This window comes from Notolepis coatsorum (genome assembly GCF_963971535.1).
Source record: "Notolepis coatsorum genome assembly, chromosome: 3".
Taxonomy (NCBI): Eukaryota; Metazoa; Chordata; class Actinopteri; order Aulopiformes; family Paralepididae; genus Notolepis; species Notolepis coatsorum.
Genome location: NC_140167.1, coordinates 34,402,121 through 34,417,051, shown reverse-complemented (window position 1 = coordinate 34,417,051; position 14,931 = coordinate 34,402,121). Strand labels below are relative to the sequence as shown.

Genomic DNA, 14,931 nt, shown 5'->3' with positions numbered 1-14,931 from the left:
TGTGTGTGTGTGTGTGTGTGTGTGTGTGTGTGTGTGTGTGTGTGTGTGTGTGTGTGTGTGTGTGTGTGTGTGTGTGTGTGTGTGTGTGTGTGTGTGTGTGTGTGTGTGTGTGTGTGTGTGTGTGTGTGTGTGTGTGTGTGTGTGTGTGTGTGTGTGTGTGTGTGTGTGTGTGTGTGTGTGTGTGTGTGTGTGTGTGTGTGTGTGTGTGTGTGTGTGTGTGTGTGTGTGTGTGTGTGTGTGTGTGTGTGTGTGTGTGTGTGTGTGTGTGTGTGTGTGTGTGTGTGTGTGTGTGTTTGTTAAGGATCATGGCAAGGCATGCCTTCACGGCATACAGGCCCATTGGTGCATTTGGGAGCAATTGTTGAAGTGAAATCAGGAAATGCTACATTTCTAGGGAAATATGAACTACTGACATTTGAATGTAGTTAATTTCTCAACCAACATGCATCGACACGGTGACCAAAGAGCCCCCTAGTGGCACGATGCACTAACTGCTCTGACTATTCAACAATGTTAGTATAGAAAAACAGACTATAGAGTAAACGAGCAATGATGGCAGATTGGCATGGCAGGAACAGTGCAGCACCATGGGAACATTCCAGTAAACACATAGAATTGTCTCATATTTCAGCAGAGTGCAGAGTTCTCAATCTCGGGGACCAGAAAATGTTTAGTATTTTATTTGTATTCATCTTGTTCAGACCCCCGTGTTGAAAATAATTTAGATTTACATTAAAATGATAATTAAAATACAGGGAAATAGTCTATCTCTTTCTCGGGCTAACCAGACCAAGGACCACTCGGCATCATCCCAGGGACCGGCACTGGTTCCCAGACCTGAGCTTAAGAAACACTGCATAATAGTGTCACTAAGCCACAGTGGTGGGATTTTCTTTATCTAGCAAGCTGTGACCCTATGGTGATCTTCTGGCTAACAGGAGCAGGTCTTCTGAGTGGCGGCGTCATCAACGTCTGCAGATACGATCCCTTCCTCCAGTACAGCCATATCCAGGTAATCATCCAAGGATCCCAGTAGATGCTCGACATTCTTCTTGTGAGCCTGCAGCACCAGTTCTGTCAGACGCGTGAATGACTGGAGGAAGAAGGAAACAAACACACAAAAAGGGGGCGTGGCATGAATGCCAGTACTCTCTCGTTGGGAATTTCCACAAAAGGTGTTTATGTAAATGACTATTGTATTCCTCTCTGCCATTACAGACTCTGTGTCCCACCTCGTTGATGTTACTGTTGTTGCAGGCGCTGGTCTCGAAGAAGTCCAAACCGTAGCTCTCTGCCAGCTACCACACGTATCAACACAAGAGGTTACAAATGAGTAAAGGATGTCCTTGACTACATTTTCTTTGGTTGACTACTAGTCACAGGGATTTTTCGACTGATCAAAAAGTTGATTTAATCGATAAGTATGTCAAATGACGTTCCCCATGTTATCTGCAAATGAATGCAAATGCAATCATGCAGAAAAACGTCTTGACCTCTTAGGCATGACTACTATTGTGATGCCAGAGATGTGCTCATTATTTTACAGGAAATAACTCTCTCTGCATAAAAAGCATTAAAAAACAACCACTCAGCCAAAACAATCATCATAGATAGTCAACGAAGGGCGGCATTAAAGCTGCAGTAGGTAACTTTGGAGAAATTAGCAAGAGTTGACTTGACTTTACCTGGCCAGCAGAAATAGAGTAATATCGGCATCACTTTTTCAAGCCCATGCACGTGTAACGGAGGTACCGTGTGTCTATCCTACAGTCACGATGGACAGTGTTGTGAAGTGGCTGTGGACGGCAGCGGTACTGCAAGTAAACTCACTCCCCAGAGGCATCCAGACCCATTACTTAGAAGTGAATTCACCTCTTGGTATAGTGGTCTGTGATGCCGCCCGTCACGCGGGAGACCGGGGTTCAACTCCCACTCGGGGCATGTCAGAACCCATCGGTTACACATGTGCAACTCCCAGAGGCACCAGCCGCTTTAAACTGAATTCTAAAAAGACATATTCCCAGCCCAGCCTCTGATCGGCAGGTGGTTTTGCACACTGTTTGCACACGTTGCACCGAACAGGCAGTGCGCCAAAATGCGCTGTTCCTATTAGGAAACAACGCAAACCTGTGTGGTAGCGCTTCAGAAAAATGCATTGTACCATTGTATGTGATGACAATCTGCAAAAACAAATGTTGTGCCACTGCATAGAATGAGATCCAAGACAACCTTGCTGGCTTGTTGCTTGGGCACCTGCCTCTTCAGCTCCTCGTCAGACTTGTTCCCCACTAGAATCCTCTGCACCTTATCAGGGGCATACTGCAACACAGACAGACAGACCTTATCAGGGGCATACTGCAACACAGACAGACAGACCTTATCAGGGGCATACTGCAACACAGACAGACAGACAGACAGACCTTATCAGGGGCATACTGCAACACAGACAGACAGACCTTATCAGGGGCATACTGCAACACAGACAGACAGACCTTATCAGGGGCATACTGCAACACAGACAGACAGACAGACAGACAGACAGACAGACAGACAGACAGACAGACAGACAGACAGACAGACAGACAGACAGACAGACACCTCTCACACTAGGCAACTAGGTGGGTGAATTGGCACCGACAGCTCAGTGAGAGAGCAGACATACAAATACTGGGTCACTCACAACAAAGTGAAAGTGAAAGAAAGGGGAGAATGAGGGACAGAGAAAACGACATAGAAAAGAGATTGAGCCTATTAATTAGTGGCTGTTTGCCTTACCTCATCCACATCACTGACCCACTTCACTATGTGTTGAAAGGAGGGCTTGTTGGTGATGTCATACACGAGGATGATACCCTGGGTAAGGATCAAAAGAACATGGAGAGGTTCAAGGGATTCATGAATGAACATTTGTATTAAAAACCAACATTCCAGTTGTTGTTGTTGTTTGGAAGGCTCACCTGTGCCCGTCTGTAGTACTGCTTGGTAATAGTCTGGTAACGTTCCTGACCAGCTGTGTCCCTGTATGCAAGATCAAACCCAATCAATATAACGGGTACAGAAGAGACTTCATTTTATCACATGCAATATCAATATGTAACATCATCACATGCCATTAAATCACAGTCCAAGAGCGGTCCGTTCACTTACCATATCTGGACCTTTACCCGGATGCCCTCTATTTCTAATGTTTTCATTTTGAAGTCAACTCCTACAAAATAAAAGACAACTACAGTTGATTACCAGGAGGACAGTATTGTTTGTAACAGGGTAGGATATTAACTTTTCTTGCCACCTGGGACACTAATTTTGATTGTAGTTCAAATTGTCAAAACAGTTTTCAATCCTTTGGTCAAGATACATCTTTTACACCTATAATCCCAATTTTGAAAGTCATATAAAGACACTTTCAGGGGCATTTCTTTTGCCCCGAGCTCCCGTTCTATCCTACCCTGTTGTTGGGAACAAAAGCACCCCCCCCCCTTTCTTCCCAAAATGAAAATGAAAACAAAACAAAAAAATAAAAACAACATTCAGTATCACTTGAAGCAGCGGTGCCAAAAATAGCACAAGAGCAGCCTAGTCAAACAAGCTGGTTAGGGCTTGAATGAGTGGCTGTGATGTATATATTGTGTGAGCCCTTGGTGAAGGCTGCTTAGAGACTCTCTTATATGCCTTATAAATAGTCTTTCGATCACCATGTACAGCCAACATTTAAATCATGCTGTCTCCCTAAGGGAAATTAAATTGGCGTTATTTACTACAGTGTTTCCCTGCCGGCCAAGGGGACAAGGGAGCAGAGAGACATGACTGCATAGCGCCGGCTGCCAAGCAGAGAAATCACTCACAAATCGCCTCGGTTAAAATGCCAGAGGTGTAGGTGAATGGCTTATATCAAAGCAGAGGAAGCCACTAACCGCCAATTGTGAAAGGAAATGGAAAAAATATATATGAATTATAATAATCTGAATCAATTTAGCAACTCCAGCTCATTAATATTGTTGGCACCACAGTTCAAGGTTGCAATTTAATAATGATGCCTATTGCCTAAATTGTTAAACTGTCAACTGCAGACAACCCCAACAGTTATATGACCAGGGTTTCTGTATAGTTAGAACCGGAGGCAACTGCCTAGCTATGAGGGAAGCCCAACATGGAAATATTCCATTATGAGTATTATATTAATATGCTTATATATTAACCCTTGATTAGGTGTATGCTGTTTTTACAATAAGATAATTATAGAGGTGTTATTAGGGACATGCACAACTAATCACATAATAAGAGGACAGGACATTTGTGAACAGGTAGAAATATGATATGGATTGAATATTTACAGGTAGAATATTCCAATCAGAGGGAGCTTTAAACATAAAGGTTTTCTTCGCTATTGAGAACACAGGGACAGAAGAAAGGAGTTGTATAGAGTCTTAATTAGTAATATTGGAAATATAATTTAAATGTATATTTAAAAATAAACTGCAGCCAATGTTGCTGTCTTCTCATGATGGGAGAGGGCCAATTAAGAGTTTCATAAATTGTGCAATGATGAGTTATGAAAGGACAGCCAAGAAAAAATCAACATAGTCTATTATAAACTATATTTAGAGGAAGACTATTTGCTTTGGATGCAGCCTGATATACAACAGCATAACAATCAGCATAATCCAATATCGGTAAGATGAGTTGTAACACAAGCTTCTTTCGAACAGTAAGTGAAAAGCAGTTTCTAGATCGGTAAAGAACTCTGATACTGAGGTTAATTTTCTTCACATTATAATGAATACGGCATTTAAATGAGAGTTCAGTCAAGCCACAGGCCCACATATTTGGTGTGTTCAACTCTCTGCTGTGTCGTACCATCAAGATAGGCAATAACACATGGATAAGCTTTAGATTTAATGCATGGGTGGGTGCCAAAAGGCATAGTGTGAGATTTTGTTTTATTGAGTAGTAATTTATTTTAAATTTATTTATTATGTGGAAAGACCAACATGAACCAGTCACCTGTGGAAAGACAAACATGTTGACAGACAAACAGTACAAACATGTTGACAGAAAACATATTGACAGAGGGCCAACACAACACTGTGGAGAAGGTAAATGTTGTGTGCTGGTGTAATTATCGTTTCATTTATCATTACTGATCGGTACATGTGTTATATACTGTAATATAGATTTTGCGCCCAGCCCTAGTTAATACAACACCAAAACAAGATTAGTAAACATCACTATAGGGAGGCTCCATCTGCAATCTCCAAAATGTGTGTGGGGGGGGGGGGGGGGGGGGGGGAGGGCATAATACAAACAGCACTGTTTCAAATGGTGCCACAGTCCTCCTCACTGACTTCAGTGCGCTACAGATGTATAGTAGTCGTGTTCAACCGGTATAAAGTATTCTAATGACACCTACCAGCTGACACATGGACAAGCACATAAATATTTCATAGGCTTTACACGCTTCACCTCCTAGGCTTGTAGTTGTGTTTGTGTATACAGTGTGTGTGTGTGTGTTCCAGTATTATTCATGCTTTCAACAGGTTTGACTATAGATGCAAATAGAAACATCAGTGGACTGTTCTTCATTTGTGTGTGTGTGTTCCAGTATTGTGAATACCGGTAGGCCCAATTATGCGTTCAAAAGGTTTGCCTATACAAATACTACACCAGTGCATTCATTTAAAGTTTGAGCCTACAGCTCTTTAAAAAACAGACTTATTTGTGGCAATACTTGTAAGAAATGGCTATTTTAAATTTGATTTAAACAAAACAAAAATGTAATGGCTATTTTAACAGCCACACTTACAGTAGGGCTATATGATCACGTTAGGTGAGATTGCTTTGTGGCACTTTCTTTAACTCACGGTAATTTAAAGCTGCCCCTCAACAACATTTTAAACTGAGGATATGAAAACAGTGAACACAAAAGCTTTTTGTAATTCTGTTGACCAGCTTATAGACTGCTTAAATGGGGCTACACTAAAGCCGCAGCAATTCACCTTCACTAGAATCTCCTGCCGAAAGGAATCGGTTGGAATGAGATCAATGGTTGGTATGTGTAACTGTACAAAGGTTGAGAGTCTCTGTATAAACAAACACAAGCAGCTCATTGTAATAAGAAACTTTGTCATGCAGAAATTATTTACTCCATTTTGTAAAACAGGAATATTATCTTTATGAAGGTAATTAGCTTATCACATGGACAGGAAAAGGGACATTAGTGATACCGAACACAATGTACTACAGTACATATCCATCTACACATTGGGCTGTAAGAAAACATATAGCCCAAGCAGAACAATGAGTGAACAAAACAAAAACAAGAGTACATACATTTCCTGTTCTGACCTTCCTCCCCATGATTAATGTGTACTAGTCTACTATGCACCAGCTCTGCTCTTACTCTTAAATAGTTCTCAATGTTACAAGATCCTAAGTAACATGTCATAGTTAACGCTAATGTCCTCAGAACCGTGTGAATGAATGAATGAAAACTTTATTTAACAGATTGCAGAATGGGTACAATACAGTACAGCTCAATACACACAATTGTTAAGGGGATGCAGACCACCTTGGACGTGTGTCTTGTTTACATCAGGGTCCCCCATTTTCAATTCATAGTGAATTGAAACGTTCCTCATTAGATGATACAATGTTTTTTTTTACCAGTAAGTAGCCATTTGACAGTTGCTTCATAAATCAATGCTGACACCATTTTGATACATTTCAGATGGTGGAATCAAAATGTCTATAATATTTTACTTAGACTAATGACTTACCGGAACACTATGATAGGGACTAAAAGTAGGCTACCTACAGGAAAATTAAGATATGAGTCATTTACTTTGTTCCAACATAGTTAACTGTGTAAAAGTTATGCAACAAACCTCATGAGACCACTTTAGCTTACCGATAGTGGATATATGCGATGGATGAAATTCATGTTCCGTGAACCTGCGCACCAGACACGTTTTTCCAACCCCCGAATCTCCAAGAATCATCAACCTGAGCAAAACGTCGTACTGCTTAGCCATGTTTAAGCACTAAAATATGGGATAAAACATGACTTTTCCATATTGCATAGTTGTGGTGGTACTGGTACTATGGCCAGTGTCTTTTCTCGCCGGCAGCCGGTGTCCTAAATCTCCATCATTGCGTGGAGGCGGCTCCCTGACAGACAGAAGGAGGGGTCAGACGGGCGGCTCCCCGACAGACAGGAGGGGTGAGACGGACAGACAGAAGGAGGGGTGAGACGGGCGGCTGCCTGGAAGCAAGTAAACAGTCAACATTGCCACAAAGTGGCCGCTTAGAAAACGTACCATAATAAATTCAAAGATGTAGGCTTGATATACCGTGTTGAAGTTATCCTCATTGACTAAATTACATTATAAATAACTGGAAATGTAGAAATACTGTGATATATATATATAATTAATTATATATTAATATATGTCTCATGAAAATCACCTGGCCAACATATCTTCAATTTATAATAATCAAACTTAAGTGTGACGAATTAGATTCCTGCCACATGATATCACTATTGCTCCACTTTTATCAAACAAGCTCATCTCCGTAAATATTACCTGTAGTTTAACATTTTGTTTGCCAATAAAATAATGAGGACAAGCATCTTTTGGCAATACAGTACATTCTTCATTTGGCAGCTAAGACTTGCTGTGCCTGGCTGAGCCCACCCTTTTCTCTTGAGAGATTCACCATCCATACTGGTTATTAGGGCACAATTAGGGGTCTTTTGTGGTTGCTTGATAATCCTTCAATTATGAGATTAGAATCAAGAAGAAAAGATGACTAATTTGTTGCTCAATTGTAGTTGACCCCACACACCCTTCAACAAACCACACAGATGGTAAGGTTTATCATTATAAGTAGGTGCACAATCAGAATTTACATTACATTCACAAACATGACAAGTAACGAAATAAAACCATCCCAAAAGGATAAAATAGTTTTATTTAGTCTCATAGTAAAGGTACGCCTAAACTTGCAAGACAATTGTTGGCAGTATGTACAACATACCTGTAATTTCCATGGAATGGAATAAACAAATATCTATTTCGTACACACCAATTTACCTCTGCAAAAAAAAGAAAAAAAGGAAAAAAAAAAATATCAAACAAACATTCCCAGGACAGGCAAAGATTTCCAGGGAAGGTTTCTCTTTGCAGAACTGACAACATTAAAGCGTTTACAGTGTTAAGTACTACACACTGATATGGACTTCTTCCAACAAAAATAAAAAGGTTACAACCTTTTAACTGCATTGTGTAACATTCAGCATCCATTTGTGGCAGGGGAAACTTTTTTTCTTCCAATATCCACATTTTACCTTATGAAACAAATTAATTTGGACCCGTGAGGTGAAAAATATATTAAAATGAGAAGTCACCTTCCCTCCAATTGTGTCCATTAAACGTATCAGGCCAGACAACATTGTACAATCGAAAAGAATATGTAAATAATTCTCAATGTTTGTTTTAGCCTGCTTGGGGTGCCATATGGGTGTGGTTCATCACATCAGGACAGTTCAGAGTAGCTTCAGGTTAAGTTGTCAATGTGGGAAATGTATGCTAAACTGACTATAAACTAGTCTCACCTGACCTGTGTCCTATCCTATGTCTCATTGTAGTGTCCTATTGTCGTGCCTTGCTTGGTGCTCCTAGCAGGTTAAAACAAGTGTTAAGAATTATTTACAGAAAGGGATAAGATTTTTTTTTTATTATATCACTTTAAATATAGGGATTCATTTTGACTACACAAACATTTCAAAGACAAAAACGTCAGTCATCTACACCGATCAGGAGGGTTGCATCTTGCATGACATAATTTTTTTTTCTCCAAAGCAACTTCACATTCTTTTCTGGAAAAGTACAAATATTAAAAAGGTAAACTATTCCTAAGGACAATTTTTTTCAAAGGTCTTTTAAGTCTCAAAACTCTTCGAGCAGGTTCGTCAAGGTTGTCCAAAACAAGAAAAATGTGGGGGGGGGGGGGTATTCGTTGTAGCTATAGACTAAAGCTTTACACCTTGCCATCTCCACGTTTGATTATGAACAGGTTATTATGAGGTTTTAAAAGCATTAAATCCTTCAAAACTGCAGAGCTGCCTCTTTTAGGGGAGTCTTGGGAGTCGGTTGCTGTGCCACAACAGAGCGAGAGGAGTGACAGGATGCTGGCCAGGAAAGAGAAAAAGGTAGAAGCGTTTTTTTTGTCTGTTTTTTTTTAATACATAATAGCACCTCTCACACGTCTCCACCTGCTCTCCTGGACTGGCATAAGAAGGCTGGATAAAGTGTGGACAGGTGGTAGGAGGAGAGGGGGCTGGTGGAGTATATAGTCTCTGGTGGGGTGGAGGGAGGGAGGGTGGGGGTGACCTTCCAGAGTCTAGCTGGCCTCTACACGCAGCTTCTTTCTGTTGGGCGGCTCCTCTGGCTCTGATTCTGAACTGGAATCGGAGCCGCCATCGAAGGCGGACACAGCGCTCCCCTTGGGGTTGGTGTAGAAGCTGCTGTCAGAGGAGGAGTAGTTGGCCTGCAGCTGAGTGTTCCCCTTGGCCTTCTCCAGTGCACGGACTGCAACAAACACAGAAGACTGGATGAGTACCACTCTCAAAAAAAGAACCACAATCCCACATTATGTAGGTGTGTCAGAATCAGACCTCTCTGACCAATCATTAAAATATCTTCATCGATGTTCAATTGTTAATTGAAGTCAGGAGGCTAGTTGGGCTAAACGCGGCCTTTGATGACGCCAATTTATTATCTTAAAAAGGCCCAATAACTGATTGCTGGAGCCGAAAATAATAAACACCACAATCTCCAGTATGTCAACAAAGTAGCTTTTATACAAACATTGCCTCCCTGACCTTGCACATTGATTTGGTTAGGCAGTAAGATCCTAATTTTGTGTTTGTTTGTTTGTTTGTTTTGGCAAAGCGATCGTTGCTTAATTTTTGCACCCTATCCTATCGACTTGTTTTCCATCTTGGAAATTCATGTCAACTACTGCGTTAACCCAGTGTTTCTCAAAGTGGGGGGGCGCATTTTTTTTTGATTACAGAAAATTATCACTAAAGTGCTATCTGTTGCAGCTGCACTGTTCTCCATGAAAATACCATTTCTCAAAATCATTATTTAATAAAACACAGAAAAAGATCACCAAGTTACTCTGGATAAAAAAAACCTTTACAGACAACATTGAGACAAAGCTTCCTGACACATCTCCATCCAAACTCTTGGAAGAACTCTTTGAAATCTCATCTGATACCACCTGGCGAGCTAGTTTCAGAGTGTGGTGCTGAGTACCAAGTATCTCATGATGCAGCAGTTAAGGTGTTGATACCATTCAGCACCACATACAGTATCTGTGTGAAGCTGGCTTTTCATCCATGACAGCTCTGAAAACAAAATATAGGGTCAATTTGAAAGGTCACGATATTGGTGTTATTTCAATAAATTTAAACATGGCCCATTTCATGACTATTTTGTTGGGGCGAGCGGGGGGGGGGGGGGCAAAATATTTTGGTCCGCCAAAGGGGGGCCTGACAGAAAAAGTTTGAGAAGCACTGCGTTAACCCTTTCACTGCCGCACTACCAAACGGTTAACCCTTTCACTGCGACAATACACAGACTGTTAACCCTTTCACTGCTACAGGACAGAAGGTTAACCCTTTACTATCACACAACCGACGGTTGATAGTAAAGGGTTAAGCTTCTGTCGTGTGGCAGTGAAAGGGTAAAGTCTTCTACTCATTCCAAATAAACTGCTGATACTGCTGGTGACATAAAACATAACTTCCTGTGTGCCAGTTGATTTGACCAGGAATGTCCTACCAGACACCAGTCTATAGAATAGCCGAGAATGGCAAATGTAAATTCCTGAACTGGGTATAGGTTAGGGATGGGCGTGAGTCATCGATACCATTTCAACTGAACTAGAGGTTTTTGAGGGAACTTGATTTTCATTTTCTTAATTTGGTTACGTATGTCCACTAAGTGCTTATTTTTGCGACTAAAAACAGAAATCTCACTCTGAAATCCCGCATGGAGTGAGTTGTTGTAGGGAGACTTTGGAGAGGAGTAAACTTAGTGCAAAAAGTTTGTTGCGTTGGAATACAGCTAGCCAAAACAGATAAAAACAGCGGTTCATAATAATAATAATAATAATAACTGGACTTTGAAGAAGTCTTTATTCGTCATGCAGCGACACACGCATGCGATGGGCGGCACACACACAGGAACACGCATGCAATTTTAGTTTTTTGGGTCGCCGATGAGATTGAGTCTCTGCGCTTGACCCATCCCATCGTCCTTCCCCCCAAGGGCAGCGCCCTGGGGACCAATCCAAGTGTTCCTGTCCGTCTTCGTCAGGGACGCGACAGCATTAGCGATCTGTTGTGCATGTTTTTCCATTGGGTTTATCTTATCGGAGGGGAAACCCTTGCGAGCACGGGGAGAACATGCAAGCTCCACACAGAAAGGCCTGGGAGATACCCCACCTGGGTACCTGACAACACGCGGAAACCTGGTCCCCAAGCGGGAATTGAACCCTGGACCTTCTAGCTGTGAGGTGACAGTGGTAACCATGTTTGTGCATTTAAAAATTGTGCCAACTACATGTCGCCCACTTTGCGTAGCGTTCATAGACTATTGATAGACACACTGAGGTTGTGGCTAGCCAACTGTTTACGTTAGTTGTGCTACATGGACCCACACTGACACTGCTACTACTGCTGGCTAAAGAGAACACATCATGTACCCAGGGTTTCCGTTAGAAAAAATTGTTGCCGGCCTCAGTGTCCGGTAGATTTCAATCTACCGGTCAAATGAGAGAAATTCCGGTCAGAGTTTATTGAGCTTAAAAACAATTGATAGGCAAAAGAATGACAACAAAACAAAATAATGACATCATCAAGGCATGTAGATTTATAATATTTTTACTTAAAACTAGGCTACTTTTGCGTATAAAGTCATTATATTCCAAATAAAATAAGTCCCGAGACTCGTGCTGCTGCCGACTTTAAATCAAATAGGTGTCTGTGGGCAGTCGCCCGACATTAATAAACAACAGTCTGTTATAATCACATTTTTATGAGCTAACGAATTCCGTTATATTGGACATTTGTATTAATTATATCAAGCGAAGAACTGAGAAATTTGACAGAGAGAGACGGCAACATTATCGTGGGTTTGCGTGACGACTCTCTCTCTCTCCACCTCCCAATGACTTATTTGCGAGAGTATGTCGATGCAGAGCAGCAGATTCAGCTGTTATTGGCTCTTTTCTGGGGACCGCACAGCAGCGCCCCCCACCCAACATTGAATTGAAAATGGCTGAATTGGAGTACTGCTGGAGTACTGCATTGTGCTGCTGCTGCTCCGGCTCTGCAGCTTCACAAAAGTTCGCACACCCAGCACTAAGCTCTCGCTGACAACGTCGTTGTCATTATTAGAAGCAACGATGAAACAAATGTAATGATTGTTTCGTTCATCGCATAGGCTATTTAATTTTAGCCTATTTTAATACAATTCAAATAATCAAATTGTGCTTAGACTCAGGGAATTATTTTCACCGGACATTAAGACCGGAGAGATTAAATATGTCGGACTTCAACAGATTTTGCCGGTCAAATACCGGTAATTACCGGCTAACGGAAACGCTGCATGTACCAGAAATCTGCATTTCCATGAGTGGAGAAACCTGCTGCAGACAGTCGAGGTAATGTAATTATCACAATGGTACTGACTGTTTTGACTGACAATAAGCGTCACTGTGCATCATTATTGCTGCCATGCTCTTTATGCGTTCTAAAAATGTATTTGCATAAACAAAGTACTCCATCACTCCAACAAGTAATTCATGCGAGTACTCAATCTGGGAAAACATTACTTGTGCCCACGTATAGGTAGAATCACTACTGTGATAAATCAGATGGTGAAAGAGTGTAGCAAAATAGACATTTATGTATATGAAAATGTGTCGCAGATTATAATTAAGTTAAGATTTAGATTTCCACAGTTCCCCAAAAGGAAGTAGCCTATGCTAAACAAAAATACAAAACTGTCAAAATGAAGCTCCTGTCCAAGCAGGCCATCTCCAACCTGACAGGACTGTTCAGGGTCTGGGCCAGCGTTTCCGTTAGCCGGTAATTACCGGTATTTGACTGGCAAAATCTGGTGAAGTCCGACATATCTAATCTCTCCGGTCATAATGTCCGGTGAAAATAATTCCCTCTAAGCACAATTTGATTATTTGAATTGTATTAAAATAGGCTAAAATTAAATAGCCTATGCGATGAACGAAACAATCATTACATTTGTCGTTGCTTCACCAAGCAGCCGGTCAATGACATCCTGTGTCAGCGAGCTGGCAGCTGATATATTTACGTGAAGCATGGCTTGGCAGGGTGCAGTACTCCAATTCAGCCATTGGCAATTCAGCTGTTGGGTGGGGGCGCTGCTGACACCGCTGCTCTGCTCTGTCTGCTCCTGCTCCATGCTTCACGTAAATATATCAGCTGCCAGCTCGCTGACACAGGATGTCATTGACCGGCTGCTTGGTGAAGCAACGACAAATGTAATGATTGTTTCGTTCATCGCATAGGCTATTTAATTTTAGCCTATTTTAATACAATTCAAATAATCAAATTGTGCTTAGAGGGAATTATTTTCACCGGACATTATGAGCAGCACCAAGTCGTTGGGAGGTGGAGATATACATCACGGCGCAAACCCACGATAATGTTGCCGTCTCTCTGCCAAATTTCTCAGTTCTTCGCTTGATATAATTAATACAAATGTCCAATATAACGGAATTCGTTAGCTCATAAAAATGTGATTATAACAGACTGCTGTTTATTAAGGTCGGGCAGACTGCCCACCGACACCTCAAGTCGGCAGCAGCACGCAGTCTCGAGGGACTTATTTTATTTGGAATATATTAATGACTGTATATACGCAAAAGTAGTCTAGTTTTAAGTTAAAATATTATAAATGCCTTGATGATGTCATTCTTTATATAGGCCTATCAATTGTTTTTAAGCTCAATAAACTCTGACCGGAATTTATCCCATTTGTCCGGTAGATTGAAATCTACCGGACACTCAGACCTGCAAAAAAAAATTCTAACGGAAACCCTGGTCTGGGCGTGCGATTAGCTGGGCTGCAATGATGGCGACCCATAAGATGTTATTTCAGCGTGTTACGGAGCTGCTCCACTGGCCATGTCTCAACAGAAAAAGATTGTGGGACAGCTTTTTACCTGCTACAACACACTCCCATTTCTCGCCGGTTGTGACAGTAAAACCCCGGTTGAGGAGGGCAGCTGTGCCGTCACGCATGAAAACAAGACCACTCGTGTAGAAATAAGTGTTGACCTCGCGGAGTGGTGCGTCCACGCGCACAAGACGAGCAGCTCAGCTCATTGATTATACTGGCAGGGAACGGTTGCTCCTCTAGACTGACTGCCAGGGTTCCCACAGACATTGCAAAATGAAATTCAAGGACGTTTAAGTACTTTTCCAAGCAATATTTTTCATTTTCAAGGATGTCACTCGAAGGATAGAATTCACTTTTAAATAGGGATGTCCGATATTATCGTCCTACCGATATTGGCATGCGATATCGGAAAATATCGGTATTCAATTTTTGTTTACATATTTTTTTTTTACATTTCTATAACCTTTATTTACCCAGGCAAGCAAGTAATAACAAATTCTGATTTTATTTATTGTCAAAAGTATGCATAATGTTTAGGGATGCCCCGATCGATCGGCCACCGATCGTTATCTGCCGATAATCAGTATAAATATGTGATTGGTGATAATGCTTTATTTTCGCCGATCGTCAAAACCGATCTCACTCGCTGTCGCTGAGTTCTGTCTCAGACACCGGGTGGTGTGGCGTCTGCTCATCC

General features: G+C 41.5%; 2 protein-coding genes across 3 annotated transcripts in view; both read right to left on the bottom strand.

The window, feature by feature from the left end:
* Positions 1 to 218: 218 nt before the first annotated feature.
* Positions 219 to 7,155, bottom strand: LOC311224594 (ras-related protein Rab-15-like). Its single transcript, XM_084309630.1, has 7 exons — positions 6,908 to 7,155; positions 3,148 to 3,208; positions 2,958 to 3,018; positions 2,776 to 2,853; positions 2,230 to 2,319; positions 1,233 to 1,298; positions 219 to 1,093 (listed from the first exon to the last, which is right to left on the bottom strand). Exons 1-7 carry the CDS (start codon positions 7,029 to 7,031, stop codon positions 932 to 934), a joined length of 642 nt encoding a protein of 213 aa, XP_084165756.1. The 5' UTR covers positions 7,032 to 7,155; the 3' UTR covers positions 219 to 931.
* Positions 7,156 to 7,953: 798 nt separating this feature from the next.
* LOC311226242 (protein max-like) overlaps positions 7,954 to 14,931 on the bottom strand; it is a 29,858-nt gene continuing 22,880 nt past the window's right edge. For both annotated transcript variants that reach the window (XM_084311639.1, XM_084311640.1), the window contains exon 4: positions 7,954 to 9,590. In XM_084311639.1, the coding sequence (XP_084167765.1) occupies positions 9,403 to 9,590 (188 nt within the window). In that variant the 3' untranslated portion in view covers positions 7,954 to 9,402. The remainder of the gene's footprint in view (positions 9,591 to 14,931) is intronic.